The sequence below is a fragment of the Gavia stellata genome, chromosome 19, assembly GCF_030936135.1.
Source record: "Gavia stellata isolate bGavSte3 chromosome 19, bGavSte3.hap2, whole genome shotgun sequence".
Taxonomy (NCBI): Eukaryota; Metazoa; Chordata; class Aves; order Gaviiformes; family Gaviidae; genus Gavia; species Gavia stellata.
Window position 1 is genome coordinate 6,968,220 of NC_082612.1, and position 20,832 is coordinate 6,989,051.

At 38.3% G+C, this 20,832-nt stretch overlaps 1 protein-coding gene across 1 annotated transcript; it reads right to left on the bottom strand.

Annotated features, from left to right (window-relative positions):
* Positions 1-328: 328 nt before the first annotated feature.
* BBS7 (Bardet-Biedl syndrome 7) lies at positions 329-20,241 on the bottom strand. Its single transcript, XM_059826859.1, has 19 exons — positions 20,206-20,241; positions 19,494-19,559; positions 18,722-18,784; positions 17,672-17,847; positions 16,869-17,055; positions 16,103-16,175; positions 15,035-15,151; positions 13,509-13,639; positions 12,681-12,765; positions 10,870-10,972; positions 10,166-10,358; positions 8,591-8,665; positions 7,455-7,520; positions 5,793-5,932; positions 4,615-4,779; positions 3,398-3,507; positions 3,188-3,291; positions 1,532-1,655; positions 329-492 (listed from the first exon to the last, which is right to left on the bottom strand). The coding sequence occupies exons 1-19, from the start codon at positions 20,239-20,241 to the stop codon at positions 356-358; spliced, it is 2,151 nt and encodes a 716-aa protein (XP_059682842.1). The 3' UTR covers positions 329-355.
* Between the last annotated feature and the right edge of the window lie 591 nt (positions 20,242-20,832).

Consider the following 20,832-nt stretch of genomic DNA (forward strand, 5'->3'; position numbering starts at 1 on the left):
TTCTTCTAAATCTGGTTTATCTTACAGCTGGAGAACAGACTACTGCATGTAGTCTTTAACAGTACCGCAAACATATTTGCAAAAAGCGTAGTTGGTATTTACATCTGATTTTAAGTTTTCTGTAGCTCTCAAGAACATTCCGTACACAGAAACGGTGCGCGTTTAGCATACACAACAGTATATACAGACTAAAGTTGACTACTGTATTCAGCATGATCATAAACACGAATAAAACCTAAGAGCTGACAGTACAACAAAAGAGTAAAAGTGCTTTTCTTAAGAAGTGTTTTGGACTTGATACTGAACTGCCTTGATTAAAAAAAAAAAAAAGAAAAATTACTCTGCTTTTTCCTTGTCAAGCTGCAGCCTCAAAAAAAGCAATTAGTCCATCTTGATCACAGCCATCCAGAATTTCCAGAAGAAGGGGAACTTTAGTTTTCACATTGGTGCCTTTAAATTTGAATTTATCTATGAAGAGATCCGTGATCATACCTGCAAAGATAAAATCCCAGGGCTTATTATTTGCCTTGTTTTCGTGATGAGGTATCTCTACTTTTAACTCATCATTATGTACCAGCTATTCTAGCTGATTCTGGATTTAGAGACAAGACTCTTTTTAAACTTGTTTTAAACAATGATTTACTTTCAAACAAACCCAAAACACTGTTGGAACAGCCCAGATTCCAGCTTCATTCCAAAGTGTGCATTTCTGCCTTAGAAATAGCATCACACTTCTGCCACATCTGAAACACTAGAGAGAGAGGAACTATCACAGGATGGGCAACGAGGACTCTGCTTACACTGTATATCCGTGGGCTTATTAAAGCTGGTGTCTGGCAGAGATTCTCTGAGCTGAAAGCTGAACAGGGAGCACCAGAGAAGGTTACAGAATTTCCTCCACTAAATTAGATCGTCTTCTACGAGTCTCCCTTCCCACCCCATGTGCATTTTTCTGTTTTTCTGATGTTTTGCAAAACTTAACCACTCAGAACTTAATCACTCATTTAACTTGTATACATTCTAAAATGCCATCCTGAATTTGAGTACAATCCTTAATCATGTCCATAAAGACAAGGATCACCCAAATATAAGAAGCTGTCTATTAAACAAAAAGTAGAAAAGTTACTTGCAAATAATCCTGGTATTTTCATTCTCAGTGACATGCTTGTGATGCCAAATAAATTTTACAAGTTCTGAGGTGAACAATTTTTGAGAACCTTTAGAGAGTTACTCAAAGTTCGTAGTAGCATACAAGCCATTTTCAGTATGTGCTAGGTTTTACTGCCTAGTAACCTTTAACTTCAGATTTTTATGATCAAAAATAACTGTGTAAATATGCAGCCTTGGCTGTATGACCAAACAGACATATATACTTACATACACCTGTTGTTGTCCTGAAGCTACCCAAGTGTACCCACTTATCAAATTATTTCAGTTCTGCTAATACTGACTTCATAACTATTTCAGTCATGTCCAGCGTGCTCTCTGGACATTCAGTTGCGTTTAAAAAAAGTTGAATTGATCAACAAACCATAAAGTCTCTCGAGATGTGCGGGTTGCCTCTTGTATTCCTCAAGCAGCTGATCTGCCTCTTCCAAAATGCTGCGGTATTTTGGTAGCAGGAAGTCCACATTTCCTTCATGAACTTGTAATTCCTCAAAGACATTTTAAATCGTAAGAATTAACAGCAGTTAAGTATCATAAGAGCATAAAAGTAAGAAGAAATTAAGCTTGGGTCTGACAGGAGGAAGTACTTCGGAGACAAGACAATCCCCTTCTAAACTAGCAAGAGTTATTTTCAAAGTGCCTCGTTTTCCAATCCTCTAATGAAATGCTGGGTGTTACTTGTCACTTCGTAGGCTAGATTCTCAAAATCCTGTGTAATACAGCTTCCAGCTCTGAGTACTGCCAGAACAGGATCATGCCACAGCCCAGCCCCTACAGAATCAAGCCTAATGAAGGCTCAAAGCCTTCACCATGTCTTCATTTTTAGAATAAGCAAATTCCTAGAAAGTGTAGCACATGCTAAAGTCTGAAGGTAAAAGTAAACTCTGAAAGTATCGCTCAATTCATGACAGCAAAACATTTTAACGACCTCTTCTAAAATGCCCCAGTCTACCGTCAGACCAGTTTAAGATGGTTGATAAAAAGATCTATACTATCTCCCACAGACAGACTGTTCTTTTCTAGACAACAGGTAATAATGCTATGCATCGTGAGTCTGCTGGGGTAACAGCTTTCATCAATCATCAGATTATTTTACTGCCTATGAATAAGCTATTATCAAAAAAATGAGTGACAAAAAAAATTGTCAAAAAAGGTTTGTCAAAGAAGATTTGCTGCCTGAAAAAAGCCTAAAAGAAGCAAGACGTGCAACATCATTATTGTTGCACAAATATAACATGCATTAAGAATAAACTCTCTATTATTCTCTACCTTCCCAGTTTGCCAAATCAAGCCCAAGTAAATACTTCTAGTGATAATAAAGATACACACTATTCTCATCGGTAGTCTGTTTTTCTACTAACTAAAGAATTCTGACAAGTAGTATTTGATTCCCTCAAAGGACAAAAGAGAATTGGTTGTCCATTTTCATCTCCCCTCCTCCTCAAAAAAAACCCAAAAAACCCAAAAGAGATGATGGCAAGCTTTTGCTGGCAAAATCCCAGTTGTTGGAAAAAGTTCAAGAACTGAGACAAGCTGCCTAACTGCTACCTCCCGAAGACTAACTGCTGAGGAGGGTATTAAGCAAAAGATTAACAAGCAGATAATTCAGAAATTATGACACACTGGGATGAAGTTCCAAAGCAAGGAATACGCATCTGGCCTGGATGATCATCCCCAGATCTAAAAAACTTTTAAAGGTTAGTGGAAAGAGACAAAGAAGGAACTGGAAAAAACCAGCAGGCAAAAAGTGAACATTAGATGATAAAGCTGGCTGCCTTCTGCTGTCTGATTTAAGCATCCTCAACATCAGTCAGTAATCCTACATGTTATTCAATAGTTATACAGTACAAATGGGAATTTTACTTGAAGAAGTCAGTCTCCTAGATAAGTAAAATACATGTCCTGGGAATAGAAACCGAACAGATACCAGTACGACACACATCTGACTTGAGCCCTACAGCTTGGTATCCGACAACATAATCCCCCATAAAAATCCCTCCACGGGAGTTCAGATACTTACTCTCAAAGCATCTATTAAGTGAACCTTCTTGGCCAACAGCTGCTGATACTCTAATTTAGGGTGGATAAGCTTTAATGTGTGCCTCACAGATTCTTCATTTATGTCTAGTAGGGAGTCAAAAAAACCCAACAAGCGAATGAATAATACATATTCCATTTATAAGAATATAAAATTAAGTCAAGTACAACAAAATAGAGAAGAAAGTTTTACCATATGATATGTTGAGATTAATCTTCCTTTTAGTAGCCTCTTTGGAAAGCACATCTTTTAGGATGGATATTGTAGAAATGTTGTCAGACTTAAAGCATCCCTCGCCTTTTCTAATAAGGAAGAAAAACTTTAAATGAACAAACTTAAACACACATGCATGCGTTAGATTTGTCTCTACATTAAGGTAGAAGGCCTGTAAATTAATGACCAGTCAAAGAAAGTAACCTCTATAAAGGTCATAACGACTCCCCATATATCAGGTGGCTGTATACACACCTATGCTATTCCCACCTTCCCAGTGTAATCTTGACAGAGAACAATTTGTTCCAGTAAGTACGACAAAGCACAGGTCTTGGGTATACACAAAGCAGTTATCTTTATTGTATAGCACTAAGGTTATACAACTAGGATTTCTGACTGTATTCAGTCCTCCTAAGTTTTATCATTGCAATCCCTTGAAGCCAAACAGCAAGCTTCAATATCAGAAGGGAGAAAAACCACTCTCCCCTTCCCCCAAAAAAACCACCACCCAACAACTTTCTACATTATGAGTAGACAACACATATGGTAAGCTGGGAGCTGGCTGGAATCTGTATAATTACAACAATTCATTTTTCCCCACTTTACAGTTCCGTTTTCAGGTGGACGTATATAATTTGCTGAAGGAAGATATAACTAATTAATCTGAGAACAGAGTATTAATCTTAAACACGGAAGAAGTATTTGCCTAACGTAAGTTGCAGAAAAGAAGGTTTTCAGCTTAATGCTCATCACATTTTTGTTTGCATGAGTGTTAAATGCCTTTTAAGTTATTTCTGCTCCTCAATACAAAAAAAGGAAGTTAGAAAACAATAGGCATTACACAATAATTTCACTACATTAGTTAGCTATGTTCTTTAAATACTGAAAGCAAGCCATCATCTTAAATATATATCAAGCCTTTTCTCCCTGGCAATTTGTGGTTTTTTGGACCAACTTCAAGAAAAACCCTATTGAAGTTACAGATCGCATCATTACTGGCTAGTGCTCACCCCTGGTAATGTTTGACAATCCTTTTTAAGAAAGATTCCTGTTCTCTTTAATGGGAGTTTTGATGGGGCTGAGGGTGGAGAGATGAACGGTAGTATATGTGTGAAATGGTACTTGCAGACTGGGCAAGAATGAAAAAGATAAAAGTTCCAACATAGTCACATTGCGCTTTAGTAATTGTATTTTACCTGTAAGTACTTTCAAGCTGTGTACCCAGGAAAGTGTTCTGAAAATAAAAGGTGATACTCTCTCCAGCAGGAGTCTTTTCAGGCACCTCAGGCAAGCAAAACACAACCCACGAGTGAATTTCAGCAAAACTGAATTGGCCTTTGAGCGTCAGTGTATTCATGGGTCTATGACATTATGAAATTTAAAAAAAAAAAAAAAAAAGAATAGTTATGAAGGAGGGGCACAGGCAGTCTACTGGTTATCCATATGAAAAAAGTTTAGTTCCACATGGTGGTTTCCTCTTAATCAACATCCTCTAAGAAGTCAGGTATCTTGCTAAGTAGTTACATATTGGAGATTACAGCTACTTTTCTGTATTTCAAGACAAAAAGTTATGCGTACATTGAAGTATTATCTCCCAGTAGGCATGTCAGAACTGGATAAGAAACTAGTTGGAAGTTTTTGACATATCCCGTTTCAAGCTGTTAAACCTGAAACTTATGACAAAGGTAAATAACTGACAACACAGCAAATATGACTAAGAGCCTCAACAGTCTCCCATGCTGTAAACCACAGACATAGCATTTGTATCAAGAACAAAGCATAATGGAGCTCATTTCTACATTAAAGCACTTGCACATAAAAGCATTTGGTATCATTCCTTCAATCTTTCAGTTTTGTTTTGAAGCAAGCAATAGCTTGGTGGCAATACACAATGTTAACTGAGGGTGGGGGGAAAAAAAAATATCGAGAAGAAATTGCGTGAAATACTAGGTTCCTAACAGAGAGATAAGGGCGAAACAAAGTCTTGGCTCAGTTTTGGAGCCAAATTAGCTGTGGGAAAGAATTACATTAAAAGGGTGGAGGGGAGAATGAGGGTGAAACTGGAAAGACTGCAGTTACTAACACAGGAGAGTTTCCTTTCTACCACACCCTCAGCTCCACTAACACATGGGGCTGCACTATAACCCAGGTCAGTAAAATGAAAAATAACCTGAAAACAAGGACAAATAACAGCAAGGAAAGCAGGACCCCATTAAATCTGCATTTTCTGTCAGAAAACCCATAAAATGGAACTACAGGCTCAAAATTGTAGGCTAGGGGTTAGAAATTACATACTTAATAGAGTAAACATTGTTTCAACTGGATTGCGTCAGTTTTTCAAGAGAAAAAGGCATAGATTTTTCTTTGCAAATACCTGTCATGGTCAATAGAATGAGTTCTCTGATGAAGCGAAAGTGGTTTAATTTGATATTGATGAACTTGGCAGGTTTTTGGTTGAATTCTTGGAGTTACATATGCTTGAAGTGTCCCGTACTGTCCTTCAATTGATCGAACCTGCAGAAATAAAAGCAGAACCCACAAAAAAGAAAAAAAGGGAAAAGATTCATTTACCACGATTTGGAAAAGTGGTGGGTATTCAAAATATGTAAAGAAAGAGTGTAGTACTTCAAGAATATTTAGAGTACTATATTTACTTGATAGTGCCACTATAAATAGAGCACATAAAGAATGTTTTATAACTAGATGAAGTAGTGCCCAATGAAGTGCTGCTATATTACATGAATGAAATATTAAGAAAATAAACCCTGCTAACTTACTTTCTGATCAGTTAAAATAAAAAGTCTGTAATTTGCTTCTAATTCTTCAGTGGCCCCATTAGTTTTGTGTTTTTTTTTTTTTAATTAAGGAAAAAATACATTCTGTAGCAGTTGGCAGCAAAGAATAGATCAAAGAATTTAAAAGAGTAAACTGAATTTCAAAATACGTGTTCATCTCTTCACAACAAACAAAGTTCTTCCTGAGCTATTTTTGGAAAAGTAAGAGGCCAGATTTAAGTTCAAGTCTCGCAACAAGCAGGATGTACAAAAACATATTCAAACATATTCAAGATACAGTACGCACTCTCCACACCTCTTTACCTACTATTTTCAATATTAAAAGTGGCCAGGGTCATATCCCTGAATTAAAATAAGAGAACTGAGACACAGAGAGATAAAGTGACCCACTCAGAAACAATAAGCACACTAATAGCATTTCTTAAGAAGGGGACCTGGGAAATGAGAGTCTTAATTCTGCACACTAGGTCCCTTACTGCGACCTCACCAAAAAACAGATAACCACCCCCAACTTCCCCGCATTTGATGCATCTTATGCAGGGTTAAATTTCTGATTATAATCCTTTGACTGAGAGTTTTACATAAATAAACACATCAGATTAGGAGGCTGCAGTGTTAGGCAACTATGTAAAGAGAAAACCTAGGGCCTGTGTGCATGTTGAGGATTTTCCTAATCATGATTTCCTTCATTATTTCCCCTGGTGGTAGCCACAAAACATGTGAATTTGGTGGATTGTTAAAAATAAACCCCAAAACACCGACATGCCTTTAGTACAATAAGCATGGAATGACTGGATTTGCTTCCTCTCCAAAATACAAATCCAGTCTATATTCCCTGGTTATTTCCCAGTGTAACTTCCCTCAAACACTTCCGAGGACAAACAGTGCCAGAGCTTTCTTTCCCATGCCTCTCTCCACTTTAAGTTCCACACACTGTCTCCAGAATCAAGTACTTTCACCATCTGTGATTTCCCCACTGCCTTCATCTTAGGGACACTCGAGAAGGACCCCAGGCTCTCCTCTAAAGTAACACATTTTTAGAAGCCTTTAGAAACCCTACAGACAAATACAAAGGAACACAAACCCCAGATTAGAAGGTTCTCAGGAAACAACCAGAGGTACAATTTGGACTGATCATTCACTCAGGCGAAGCAGCCAGTCCAGGTAGAGATGTCTCCCTGCCTAAGCAGTCATCTACATAACCATTCATTTATTATGGAAAATATTTTGGAGCATTTTACCTTAAGTTCAAGTCTTGTAGTATTTGCTTGGCATCGGTAAGTCGCAAGAAGAAAGTTGCTATTTGGCTGTAAACAGCAAAAAAACCAGAAAAATAATATAAAACGGCTCTGTGGATTCACAAAAGTTCTACTGGTTTGTTTTAACTGTAGACATGTACAGCAAAGTTTTTGCTATTTATGTACAGCTATTTTACAAAAGTTAAATACAAAAAAGTAATCTTTGGTTCCCTTGAATATTCCCATTAGTTTTCATTATGGTAAAATTTCAAATTTTTCTCTATATAAGGAGAAATCAACTGAAGCCTCTTACACTCTTTAATACCACCATAAAAATTACATAGATATCTACTTTTCATCTGAAGAATGCATGTCAGCCTGCCCCACTCATCTGCAGTATTAGTCCAACATCCAAAAACTAAAATAAGATCAGTAAGACAATACACCAAAAAAAGCTAAATTAATCACCATAAATGACAAGAAACTCAAAATAAAAAGTTGATTTCTGAAAGCTCCAGGATAGACCAATGATGTGCAAATTTAGTTCTTAAAACTAAAATACTTAAAGGACCGTTACAAGGAAAAAGACTTCACAGAAGATTTTCATAACGCTAAGGTAGTTTCTGAATTTCCGCCCTGTCCCTAAGCATCATCAGAAATTCTGTAAATATTCAAGTTTATCATTATTATATAAAAAAACGCACTTAAACATATGACTCCCCACACAGAAGAATTTTCATGTTCTAAAGTGGTTTTTAAGAGACAACGTAAGTAAGGAATACAGTATTCTTCACCTAAATTACTTTGAAACAAATATATGTGATTCTGGCAAATCCGGAGAAAGGACCAATACCGAATGTGTCTTTCACATTCCCGATCATGCAGGAAAACAAGCAAGACAGCAGCTGCTCCTGGATCCTTTTGCACATATGTGACTTTGCCTTATGTCAGGACCTGCCACCAACTCCTAATTCTGCAGTACCTCTAATGAAGCTGAGCTCTCCAAAATTACCATGAGTAGTTTAACTCAATATATTTAAAATTACAAATACATAAATCCAAATTCTATTTTTAATATACAGTATTAAGAGCTTTCATCATGCTATCTCTATAAATATCATCTCTTTTGTTTCACTTACCTCAGAATCACAGCTGCTAAAACTAACAACAGCAGAATTCTTATCCACATCCAGCAAGTCTATAGGGACATCACTCTGCAGAATGTATGAGGAAGGAAAAATAAAGAGCTTAAAGTTCTGAGTAGCTTCTAATGCATTTATCCTCTAACTGTCATCAATTATTTTAACAAGGGACAGGCAATGATTGCTTCATCCAAGAGATAAAAGCCTAACAGACATGCAGTTTACTACTTAATCCCGGAGTAACACGATGATCTTTCTCTTATTCTCTTACGGAGTCCTGAACTCTTGTGTGGCTGGCTTACAACAACTTCAGTATAAGATGTGTAACTATCTTTCAGACATGAAAGTATACTTCATTCATATGCATGAAATATATTCATGATTGAAGTGTTTCCCTATTTTAATAGGGGGATTACAATATTAATTCAGGAAACCAAGGATCATATTACATAATTATTAACGATCCTTTTACTTACAATAACGCTTCTGACACAGACCACTTCTTATATAGATGTGTTTTAACTAGAATTAAAATTAAATCTAACACCATTTTAAAAATGAGATTAAAGGGTATTAGAATGATTAATTACTTGATTTGGTACTGCTTTATAACTTCACAGAAGTGTCAGGAAACATTGATAAATATGCAACATACTTCCTAAAAAAATATTTAAAAAACAGATTTATTGTCTTCTCACAGCAGAGGAATACCAGATACTGCTTTATATTTCTTTAAAGAAAAAGCCATAAGTTCTAAATTCTACATTAAGTTCAGGGCTAGATTAAACAATTTCATTATTCCTCACTTAGCTATGGAAACAGGAGATACTATAGAGCTGCGTATTAGCTGTAGCTTAGCACTGCTCTAATAGCATCCTCAATAAAAATGAGATTTTTATTAAGAAGTAGTTCTCTCCCATTTGTTATGGCAAATTCACCTCCTTGAAAAATTTGCCTCCTTGTCAAATTTTTCTTCCCTTGCATATCCCAAAAGAAGGTAATTCAGTACCACTAGTCTTTCTGACTACCAAAGATAACATTAATTTCAGCTGATGCCATAGGAGGAATAACTAATTAAGGTTGCCCTACTTGGCAGGCGTATTTATCACCCATTGCACACAAATCAGATGCTGTTCCACACTGAAAGTGCACAGGTGGCCCATACCATTCTAAAATTAATTTTCCACTACAGAGGGTACTTAACTGGTGAGTGAGAATCTGCACCTCGTTTAAGATTTACTGAGTTAATTGCTGTTTAAATAAGGAGGGACATGCAAAAGCAAACACACAAAGTTACGCAGAAACCTGCTAGTACAGAAGGCATTTTGGTCTATTTTGGTAGCGTAACGTTGCTCTGTTCAATAAAGGTTTAAGTTGTATTTGTTCCCTAACAAGCATTTACAACAGTTACTTCAACAGTGCAAGGCTATACACTTCAACTCCCTCTTATAACAATTCAGACATTTAAAAACGCCCTATACTTATATTATAAACTCAGCTTTTTAAACTAGGAAGTCTCTGAATGTTTTATTTAGATACCAAGAAAGTCAACAAGAACAAAACCACACTCACCTGTACCAGGACGTTATCTATAGCTGTCTGCACCTCCAAGATGAGACTGTAGCTAGCATCATCCTTATTTAATGTAAATTTATCATTCACATTAAATGCAGGTACTGATGAAACAGCAGTACTGGACTGAGAAGACTGCTGGTATTTTTCACGTTCCTGAAGTACTTTCATCTGTAAGTGTTCCAATTCATTCCTACAAAAGGGAAACCACATATAACATCTTAAAAAACAACTGTAAAAGCTGCTGTAGAAATTAAGTAGATTAAGCTTGCAAGGCAATCATGCTTACAAAGATAAAATATAAACTATATCACATGAAAATGTAGATTCTACTGTACTTTGCCAAAAGAGATTTCGATGAGTCACAGGAAAGGACAACTTTTTTCCTTCAAGAGTACAATGCGTTTTGAATTCTATGCTAGCGACTACTTTCCTCCCATCACTTAGAAGCTGTAAGCAGCATGGAAGAAGGGAATCTTATCTTGCTGATACTGAGGAAGAAGGCATTAAGACATCATCATGTGAGGGCAAGATAGAAAGAGACTATGAAATGAGGCTGCTATTAATTTCTACTTTGAAAAGGCTTGATTCTACCTCCAGATACATTAACGATACAGAAAATCCAGTGAGATAGAAAGGAGAGATGACATTTCAGATTTTAACATTTCAATTCTTCCATTTAAATTTCTTTCTAGTGCAATTACCTTAAGGATGAAATCTTGCTCTGCATTTCTTGACTTAATTTTAGTTCTTCACCTGATCCACCTTCTCTATGGACAGGTTCTGTAGTCAGTCCTGTCAGCCAGCCTAAACCAAAACTTCATAAAGTTTATATTCCTTATAAGCTATAAAGAAAAGTCTACACTCAGCTTTTGTATGCGTGGAACAACGTTTGTTCCAGATACTGGGTAGAGAAAATCGAGACTTCAATTTAATCCTTTCTTTGGAGGATTAATCTAGACACTAAGCATGATTTTTTATGGGTTTCATTCTTAACTTACAGATTGGAAAACATTACTTATTTTTTTTTCATTAAGTACTTCGAGCAATAAATCCCTCTGTGGCAGTTTTTAACTGAGCGCTTAAATTTTTTTCCCACCTCTGTTTCTCTGACAAAACCTTGAATAATTTCCAGTACTATAGGTGAAAACAAAACAAAAAAAGCTGTGCAATGTGTTTACAGCAAACTATATGTTGCACAGTGTGCTTTAAGATTGAACGCTGCTGAATGAAGTGAAAAAAATAATAATATTTTTGTTTACTTAATTACATTTACTTATAAAAGCAAATACTAGTTGATTATATCCTGACACCTCAGGTATGATATGCAGGCTTGAATGGGTGTTTATAGCTCTAGTGACCTCATCTAACGCATGCAAACAATAAGATAGCATTATTATAAAACGCACCATAAAAGCTGACACGTCCACAATCTTTCACATTCCTTAGCTATCTACTTCAAGTACCAAGAAAGCCCAATAACGAGGCACAAACTTTCAAAAATCCACAGGAGTCCTATGCTGCCAGGCTTGAAATGTAACTTTTACTGCTCTAAGCATTACTTTTCTGATGTGCCAAAATCTGCCAAACGCAGTCTACTGCACATCCTACCAGAGTTTACCTTTGAAAACCCACAGATGAACATGGGCTCTTGCTTTTTTCTTTCCTCTATGATTCACGGATCTTTATAACATCCCCACTAAAAGAAGCCAAAAAGGATTTTGGCGACAGTGTTGTTGCAGCCTATCATACCCAAACAATTCATATGAGGTGACGTGTAAGAGTCTTTTAATCATCCAAAGACTATTATTTAAAAGAGGTACTTGAACACCATTACTTCTCAATAACTGACTGAGAATTGTTATCTTGCCAAAATAGATGACTTTGAATATGAGAGGTGTCAGTAAACTAATTTTTTAGCACTGAAGATAACCAAAGGTGGAGAATTAGCAGTATTTTAGCTCCCAGCAGTTAACATATGCAGCACGTTTATCATGGCCTCTGTGACAGTCAGGACAATAGCTCCAGTCCTACAGAGGGGCTGCTGAGACATCTCATGTGGGGAAGCTTTATTTTCTACTAAAAGTAAAATCAACCCCATTTAAAGCCCTATGAAGCTGGAAAAGAAGGAAATTACATAAAAGACAGGAAAACAAAAAAAAAGATAATGCATGTCTATTAATATTTTTAATTAAAAAAATTTATAAATAATTCCTTCGGACATAACATATTCACTATTTCACCACAGTTAGGCAGCAGAGAATAACCAGCCGCTGTGTTACACAGCAGAACACATTATGTATATTTTAAAATATAAAAACACAGTTTAAGTATAGGAAACATTTTTTTGAAGTGTAAATAGTAAATTAGAAGAGATCTTTTCAACAAAACGTTATACTGGTTCCAATCAGAACAAAAATTTTAAGAGATGTGAGCTGCACTAACAACATAGCCTGCTTCATTTTTATCACACCACCATATGCGACATTTGTTGAGTAAATGATATGAAGCTTACCTGAATACGTGGATGCTAAAATTTCATCATACCCATCTTTTCCTACACAGCCACCCTGGATTGATGCAATGCTCTCTGATAAAGCCTTCAAATAAATACATTGAAGCAGAGGGAAGTATCACTGCACTCATTTTAGAAGTTTGGAGGTTTTAAGTTTGTGCTCCTCCTTTTATCTGCATCACAAAATACCTACATAGACACACAATATCTAGACCTACGAAAGAGTAAGCTAGCTGATGACTATTGCAGCTAAATTGAGGTGTTTTAACAAACACATTCCGATTCTACTCTGCACAACAAAGACATTAAAAAGCAGTTTAAAGCAAACACTGATGGACAATATTTTTCCAGCAGGAACTAGCAATCTGACTGAAGGCTGAAATAATCACTATGGATCAAATCTACTATTTTAAACAATTCATAATCAAAGTAATTATGCTCAGTAAAGTCCTGACAGCTTGTATTTTATTGTTTTATGTGTAAAATACAGACCATACACAACATGGACTTGTTTTTTCACAAAAGAGAGAGAAGCACTGCATTAGGTTTCACCCAGAGAAACTTCAGTAGTCAATAGAGCCAGAACTTTAACATACCCTCTACACTATTTTGATTTTTTGCTCAAATCAGGACTATTTCACTTTCTGGTTCTTAAATATTAGGATACTGCTTTGAAGTTCATATTGTCAACATCACAGAGCTCATGAAATTAAAACCAAACCACATATTTTAGTAGTACTGATCTTGTAAATACTTTAAGTTTTGAAATAGAGTTTTTTTTAAAATTCATTTTTCCAGCAAAGCAGAGTATGATGAATGTGGGCTTACATGATCATATCGAAGGACAGGATCATCTGCACTCTCAAAGTTATAGATTTCTAGCGCTCCATCATCTCGTCCAACGAGTAGTTCTTTAACTCCATCTCCCAGAATGTCAAAACTATCAATACATAAGATACCTAATGAAAAAGAAAACAAACCCATTTACTTCATCTTTATTCGTTTATGACACAATAATACACAGGCCACATTCAGTTACACCAAAAGAGATTCTTGGCTGGCTTTTAAGGTTTTATTAATGCTATTTCTGGGTGAGTCCACTAGAGGGCTGAAGTTTCTCACCTGTGCCTGAGGTTCAAGCTTGTACAGTGGGTTTTACAGCAATAAATTCCAAATCAAAACCACTTGGTGGTTCCCTTGGTTAAAAGCACTGAACAGAGACCCCTGCTGATGTTCAAACAGCTTACTTTTGAGGGGCTTAACCCTCCCTCATCAAACGTTTCTCCAGATGAACTATTTGTCTGTCCACACTACTGTAACTTCAACAGTTGAAGCAAGCAAGCATTCTTTGTTTCCTATAATTCACTTAAAGCTATTGGTAAATGGACTGCTATGAATTCTGGCTAAGGTGACAGAAAGAGGGTTCTGACTTGTGCCAGACCTGGACTAGGTACTGCTACCTGACACACCAGTGGACAAACCCACTACTAGCACATGTGGAACCAGCCTATGACAACTCATCCTGTTTGGACAGGAAAGAGAGTTAGGGTCTGGAAGAAGGAAAAAGCAGTGAGAGAGTTTGTACAAGAATTCATGTGAAAAACGAGATGGAATTTAACTTTTACGACTCCTTCATATTTCATATGAAGAGTAAGGACATACTAGGAAGCATTTTAAGAAAATAATTTAGCAATAGCTTTTATGTGATAATTAAATTTTTATATATATATTTTCTATTGCTGGTCTTCTCGTTTACAACGGAGTATAGGCTAATAGATGCTGCAGAAGCAGCATACCAAGGCTAAAACAGGGAAAGTGTCGTACTGTGCTCTGATCAGTTAAGCCTCATTGTGGAGCTTTAATGAAAGCCTTATTCCTTCTTCACACAAAACCCCTTATAATGGCTTTTTAAAAAAAAAAAGAAGAAAAAAAAAAGTCTTGCAGGGAAGATGCTAACCTTTCCACTGAAGAGACTTTAAGACGACTGAACAGCTGAAAAATCTGGCAGGTATATTTGCACTTAGAAATAGTCACCAAAATTACAAAAACCTCAAGTAATCATATATGAATCAACACTGTTTTACAAACGCCCCTGTAAAAATACTGTAAAAACAAAAGTATACTAAAGTACTAGAAATAATATGAACAGAAAACCCAAAGCAAGACAAACTGATTAGAACTATTTATAAGAAAATCAGAAAAATGAAAGAGAGCTTACTCATATTGCTATCACATACTGACATAATTACAATATGCCTCCAAAGTATCTATGAATAAGATTTTCTGATTATTATACTTGTAATAAAGCCTCAGATATGTTGGAAAGCTAAAGAGTGAGAGCTTGAGACACATACCTCCTCTCTTTTTTTCATTTCCAATTTCCCACTTAGGTATAGGTCTGGAACCAGTAATCTGGATAAGACCCAGTTTACCATCAGAAGTTCCATACACAATTTCTTCTCCAGAATCACCTAAACACATAAACTGAATTTAGAATCGATAAAATCAAGTACACCAATTTAAAGAATTTGAAAGTACTGTGTAGTTACACTCTACAGCCCAAGGGAAAAAAAAAAATACTAGTATCAGTGTTGTGTAACAGAACTGTCAGGCTTTAAAGACAAAAACAAATACATGAAAACTGCATCTGTGCTGGTTATTACTTCACGGCTATCACTGTTCTGAGTATGAATGGCCCCCTGCACTGAAATTCTGCCTAAAAACCATTCATAATCCAATACTTTAAATTTCAGCAAAGATAGGCTATTAAATTGCCTCTACAGAAGAGAAACGACGAGATTCCTTCAGAACACACATCCAATAGTGAATGTTGCGCTACGACTTAAGCATGTAAGAACTACTTTTCCAAACCAGCTCTGAATGTCATTGTCACACAATCTAACTGAAACTAAATTAAGCACCAGATTAACACACTAAAGCGATTTCTGTTAGGTTAAGAACGTATTAGCAAAAAGGATGATCAAACTATTTTAAGCTTGATCCTTCCACCACCTTAGTTTATGTGAGCTCTACTCAATATTCTCATCCATCCATGGACGACTGCAACTAGCGATTCTAGCTATGGAAATCCATGTGTAAGAGAAACCCAAACCCAGAATGTTGACAAGGCCCCCGAAAGTCCAGTTCGTATTTACACAAAGAGACCACCTTACACCTCACTGCTCTTGTAAGAGGCTTTCAATTAAATGTGAATATAATTTAGAACTGTCTAAAACAGTCATATGTGTGTATATATTTATTTGTATGTAAGAAATTACTTCACATAGTCTGTTTCCTGCTGCATTTGTAACATCAGCTTAAAAATCAAGGCAAAATGTAATTAACAAATACAAGCAATAAAATCTCGAAAAATATAGTAAAATAACATTATTTAGTTATGTGTATATTCAAAATCTAGTTACCCCCATTTCCATTGCTTAAAGCAAGAACAGTAGGTGGTCCAGGAACTTCTACTTCATACATTAAATCAGATCCCTAAAGACAAAGAGAACTATCTTGAATGAGTTTTGTAAAAACAAACAAACCAACCAATCAACCCACACCAACCAAAACCAAAACAAAAAACCCAAAACACCAACCACAAACCAAACCAAACCTCCACAAGCATAAGGACAAAATTATTCTGAATAATAGTAATGGATATGCTTCACTTACACAAACTCCCAATACCTACGGGAGAACAATTTCTAAGTCAAAACAGGGTGAAGTTTATATAAATAAAACATAGTACTCTTGAAATGTGTTATTATGAAAAATAATCTGTGAATTTGTCTGGCACATAAATTTGTTAAACCACTTAATATCACTCAGACTTGTCGCAGCAGTAATTTGTGAGAGCAAGAATTTCCAAACTGATAGAGACTTACACATTTGATTCCCTATGTGAGCACTTTTAGTTGGAAAGGACCAATTTGTTATCTACTTCCACCTACAAATTCCAAAGCCTATTTATAGTAGCTTTATTAATCCTCATTTTGCAAGTTTATAATCATGATTTTCCTTAAAAAAAAAAAAAAGCACCAGCATTATAGACAGTAAGACTGCCAAATAAGACACAATATGCTTATCCTTATGATGTTTAAGCCATGCTGATATGCTGATTCTCTTAAGAATTAGTCCAATCCTATGGCATCAATACATAAAACATAAACAAGCAAGTATTTTAACCTGTAAAACTCTGAGGACTCTATCCTGACACGCAAGTACCGGTGTAATGCAATTCACTTTATCTACAGGAAGGCAAAGAACATCGTTGATTTTATCTCCTGATAGGTAGTAGTGCTGGTCTTTGCAGTCGCAGTAATGGTTATAGATATAGCTCGCACAAAGAAAGAGATCTGCTCCTGAAATATGCCTGAGAAAAAGCAAAACAATTCCTGTAGCATTTTCCCAGCATAGTTGCAGTGACAGTCTTTTAGCCCTACCATATGCATGCACTACCGCTTGCAGATTCAAGGCATCAGTGGGCCCCGCAAGCTGTTCCAGCTATTTAAACAAAAGTTTCTTACAAATGCTAAAACCACATGGTTTCTACAGCTCTCAAATTTCCGATTTTGTCTTCACGTCAAATTCTAAGAATATTTTTACAGACATTCCATTAATATATTTTGATTATATTAATTCTTCTCAAGCCTTGTTTATATATGGCAGCATCTTACAACATAATCCAAAAAGAAATATAAAAAATTTGTCCCTGTTCTGCTACAGGAATGGACATGATACCCTATGGCAATAACCCCAGCTCTGCTTACCTGCATTTGAACTGATGAGAGTGCCTCCAGACCCCTGCCAAGCCCCTCTACACTTTCTAAACTTCACCATGATTTTCTGAGTTCCTTCCTACATGCCATGGCACAAGCTAAAGCTGGACTGGCACTTACTGTTACCCACAAGCACACAATATGGTAAAAAATTATTTCATAAAATCATAAACTGACAACCTGCTACAGCTATGAAAAAATCATACATACATAGCTTTGATGCTTTCAGTAAGGTTAGTTTCAAATGAAAGAAACTGCTTCCCTCTTTTTGTGAAACCTCTAACTTCTGATCCTGTAGCGACAAAAATTTTCTCTTGTGGTGTATTAAGAGCTCCTCCCAGCTCCAATCTTGCAATTTTTTGGCCTGGCAGTGTCTTGAACACTGGCTGTAAATAGAAAAGCGCTTTTCATCATTACAATATCATATTTATGGTAATCTTTTAACATAAAGGGTAATAAATTTGCTTACAGTTTCGGGCAAAACATTAGATATTATGGATTATATGCAGACAAAAATAATCTGTACATTTCTCTTCAGAATCACAAAGAAATCAAAAAGCAATCGAGCATTTTATAAGTCACTAAATATAAAAAGCTGTAAAATATAATAAATTAAGACTTTATTATTTCAGTGTTATTCATCCATAGGAAAATTTCAGCACCGGTGGTAGCTGTAAGTTTTTTGTTTGTTTGTGTTGGTTTTTTTTTAAAAGAACACAACACACACACACTCCCTCCTTCCCTCTTATATGCTGCATTCTTATTCCAGAAGACTACATAGATTTCTTTGTGTTGCTATAGAGTCCTTATGAGCTGGCTATGAATTTCCTCAAGGGGGGGAAAAAAAAAAAAGATAAATTTTTATTAAACTTGGCATAAGTCTAGGCTCATAAAAAGCAATCAGTTTGTCAAAATCCCCTAAGGTAACTGACTTAGTGAATCACTGCAGGTTTTTGTCCAGTCACAGTACCTGAGTATGCGTACAAGCTTAAGCCCAACTGAACTGCAGCGCAAAAGGTGTTAAACTGAACATCTTTGTGCTGATATACACTACAGTCTGACTCTACAACTCTGGGGGACCATGTGCTTGTCCAGGCATGAAATCAGCATGCCCTCATCACGGCTGGGTATCAGTCCACAGCTCTACCTAGACACCTTCCACAGGTATCTTATTTTCCAAGTCAGTAAAAACAGACTTTCAAAGTTCATTAGGAAGAATATTTAAAAAATTAAAATTTTAAATGGAACATTTCCACTTACCACAGCTTCCCCTTTTTTTATGCCAAAACATGTAATGACCCCATCCTGATCTCCAACAACCACCTTCAAAAGCATAATACATCGTTATTTTTTATCACATACATACATAAATATTTTTTTAAATAATGCTTTTCCTATATTAATCCTATTTTCTTGTACTTAAGTACTTTAAATTCTATTTTACATAGCTGTATGTAGAAAAGCTAGATAAACCACTATAGATAGGACACTAAAGCCTGAGAACAATAATTTAACTAACAGCATTTATAATCCTTTTTCTACTTCCAGTTGTAAACACCAGCAACCATCAGGTGGGACACTCCAGAAAGGCATATTTGGGAATAGCTGTATTTTCATATTGAGACTTTATTATTAAAACAAAAAAATGCACTGTTACATCTATTGAGTTTTCCTAACTAAGTTTCCTTAGCTTGAGCTTGTATTAAGGAAAACTAAAAAAGAAGTGTTTCATCTATATTAAGTGTTAGCAAAAGAGAAATAAGAGAAATATGCAAGAACTTCCTTGCGGTTTCAGCAATGCCTTAAGTTTTGAAAACTCCTTATTGGTTCTGAAAGTTTTCCAGAAACAACTTCAGAGTTTTTCCTCTGTTTTTCCAACAGTTTCCCAAAAAGTCCCAAGAATCCGGTTCCAAAGGTTTTCGCTATGACGCACTATCTGAAGAAACTCAAAAGACGACCAATAAAATTATCACGGCACAGCCCACAGCCCGAAAGTGAGTCGGCGAGAGCACGGGCTGCGCGCTGCCGCTACCTTCTGCGTCGCCTTTCGCCCCGAGGCGGGAAGAAGCCGCATCGTCTTCTGAGCCGTCACTCCCACCTGGCGGAAGACACACCCTGTAACCGAGCGCGCTCGGCCGCCGGTAGCCCAGCGCAGGGCAGCGGGAGGGCCGGGAGCCGGGCTGAGGGCGGCGGGAGGGCCCGGGAGCCGGGCTGAGGGCGGCGGGAGGGCCCGGGAGCCGGGCTGAGGGCGGCGGGAGGGCCCGGGAGCCGGGCTGAGGGCGGCGGGAGGGCCCGGGAGCCGGGCTGAGGGCGGCGGGAGGGCCCGGGAGCCGGGCTGAGGGCGGCGGGAGGGCCGGGAGCCGGGCTGAGGGCGGCGGGAGGGCCCAGGAGCCGGGCTGAGGGCGGCGGGAGGGCCGGGAGCCGGGCTGAGGGCAGCGGGAGGGAGGCGCGACGCTGCGGGGCTCGGCGGGGCCGTTGGTGTGCCCAGGGAGGGAGACCTGCGCGGCCCCGGCCCCACCGGGAGGCCCTTCCGACCCGGCCCCACCACCGGGAGCACCGGGACTCCCCCCTTCAGGGCTTCTCGCCGGCCCCACCGCCATCTCGGGGAGCCGCCGGACGGCCCCCCCTCAGCGGCCGGCCCGCTTGCCCCGCGGCCGCCCCCGCTCGCCCAGGCCGCTCGCCACCGGTCCGGCCCGCTCTCCCGGGGCGACGGCAGGGCGGTGCCGCCCGCATCCCGGGCCCACCTGCAGGTAGTCTACGCGGGCCAGGCTCAGCTCCATAGCGGCGGCGGGGAGCGGATCCCGCCCGCGGCCGCTGCCCCAGCGCTCCCACAGCTGCCGTTACCGCGGCAACCTCGGCCGACGTCGCCTCGAGCCGGCTTCCCATTGGCTAGGCCTGACGGACAGGAGGCGGGGCCGCAGCGAGACGCGCGCCGCGATTGGACAGCGTGCCGGAGCGGGCGGCCCTGGTAAGCGCCGCCGGCCTCTCGGCAGCCTCCCCGACGGGAGGCGGCGCCCGGCCCGGGCAGCGGGAGGCCCGGCCGGTCCCAGGGGGTGACGCGGACTTGGGTACCGAAGTAGCGGGACGAGATGGGTATCAGTAAAGTAGGAATATTTTATTTAACAACGAAGCATCGGAGGCGTTATTGAGAACAGTGTAACAAAATACCAGCCCTGCACGGAGTCTGAGTTTTAAAAAATCGTTTCTACCACGTGAAGAGGAGCTTTGGACTGAGTTCACATGACCTTCCAAAGTTGTTTTTTTAAAAAAAAAAAACTAGTCCGGCCTCGTGAAAGTAAAGGTGCTGAATTAAGACTCGTGAAAGTAAAGGTGCTGAATTAAGAAAGGGTAGTTGTGGGTACAGGTATATA

What these genes read in the sequence shown, in the direction of transcription:
- BBS7 (XM_059826859.1), bottom strand. Translation starts at nt 20,241, where the DNA reads ATGGAGCTGAGCCTGGCCCGCGTAGACTACCTGCAG. An exon ending in AGCAAGATTTCATCCTTAAG is followed by an intron (nt 10,359 to 10,869) that starts GTAATTGCACTA and finishes TCCCTTTTGTAG; the next exon opens with GAATGAATTGGAACACTTAC. An exon ending in TAATCTCAACATATCATATG is followed by an intron (nt 3,292 to 3,397) that starts GTAAAACTTTCT and finishes ACTCCCTACTAG; the next exon opens with ACATAAATGAAGAATCTGTG.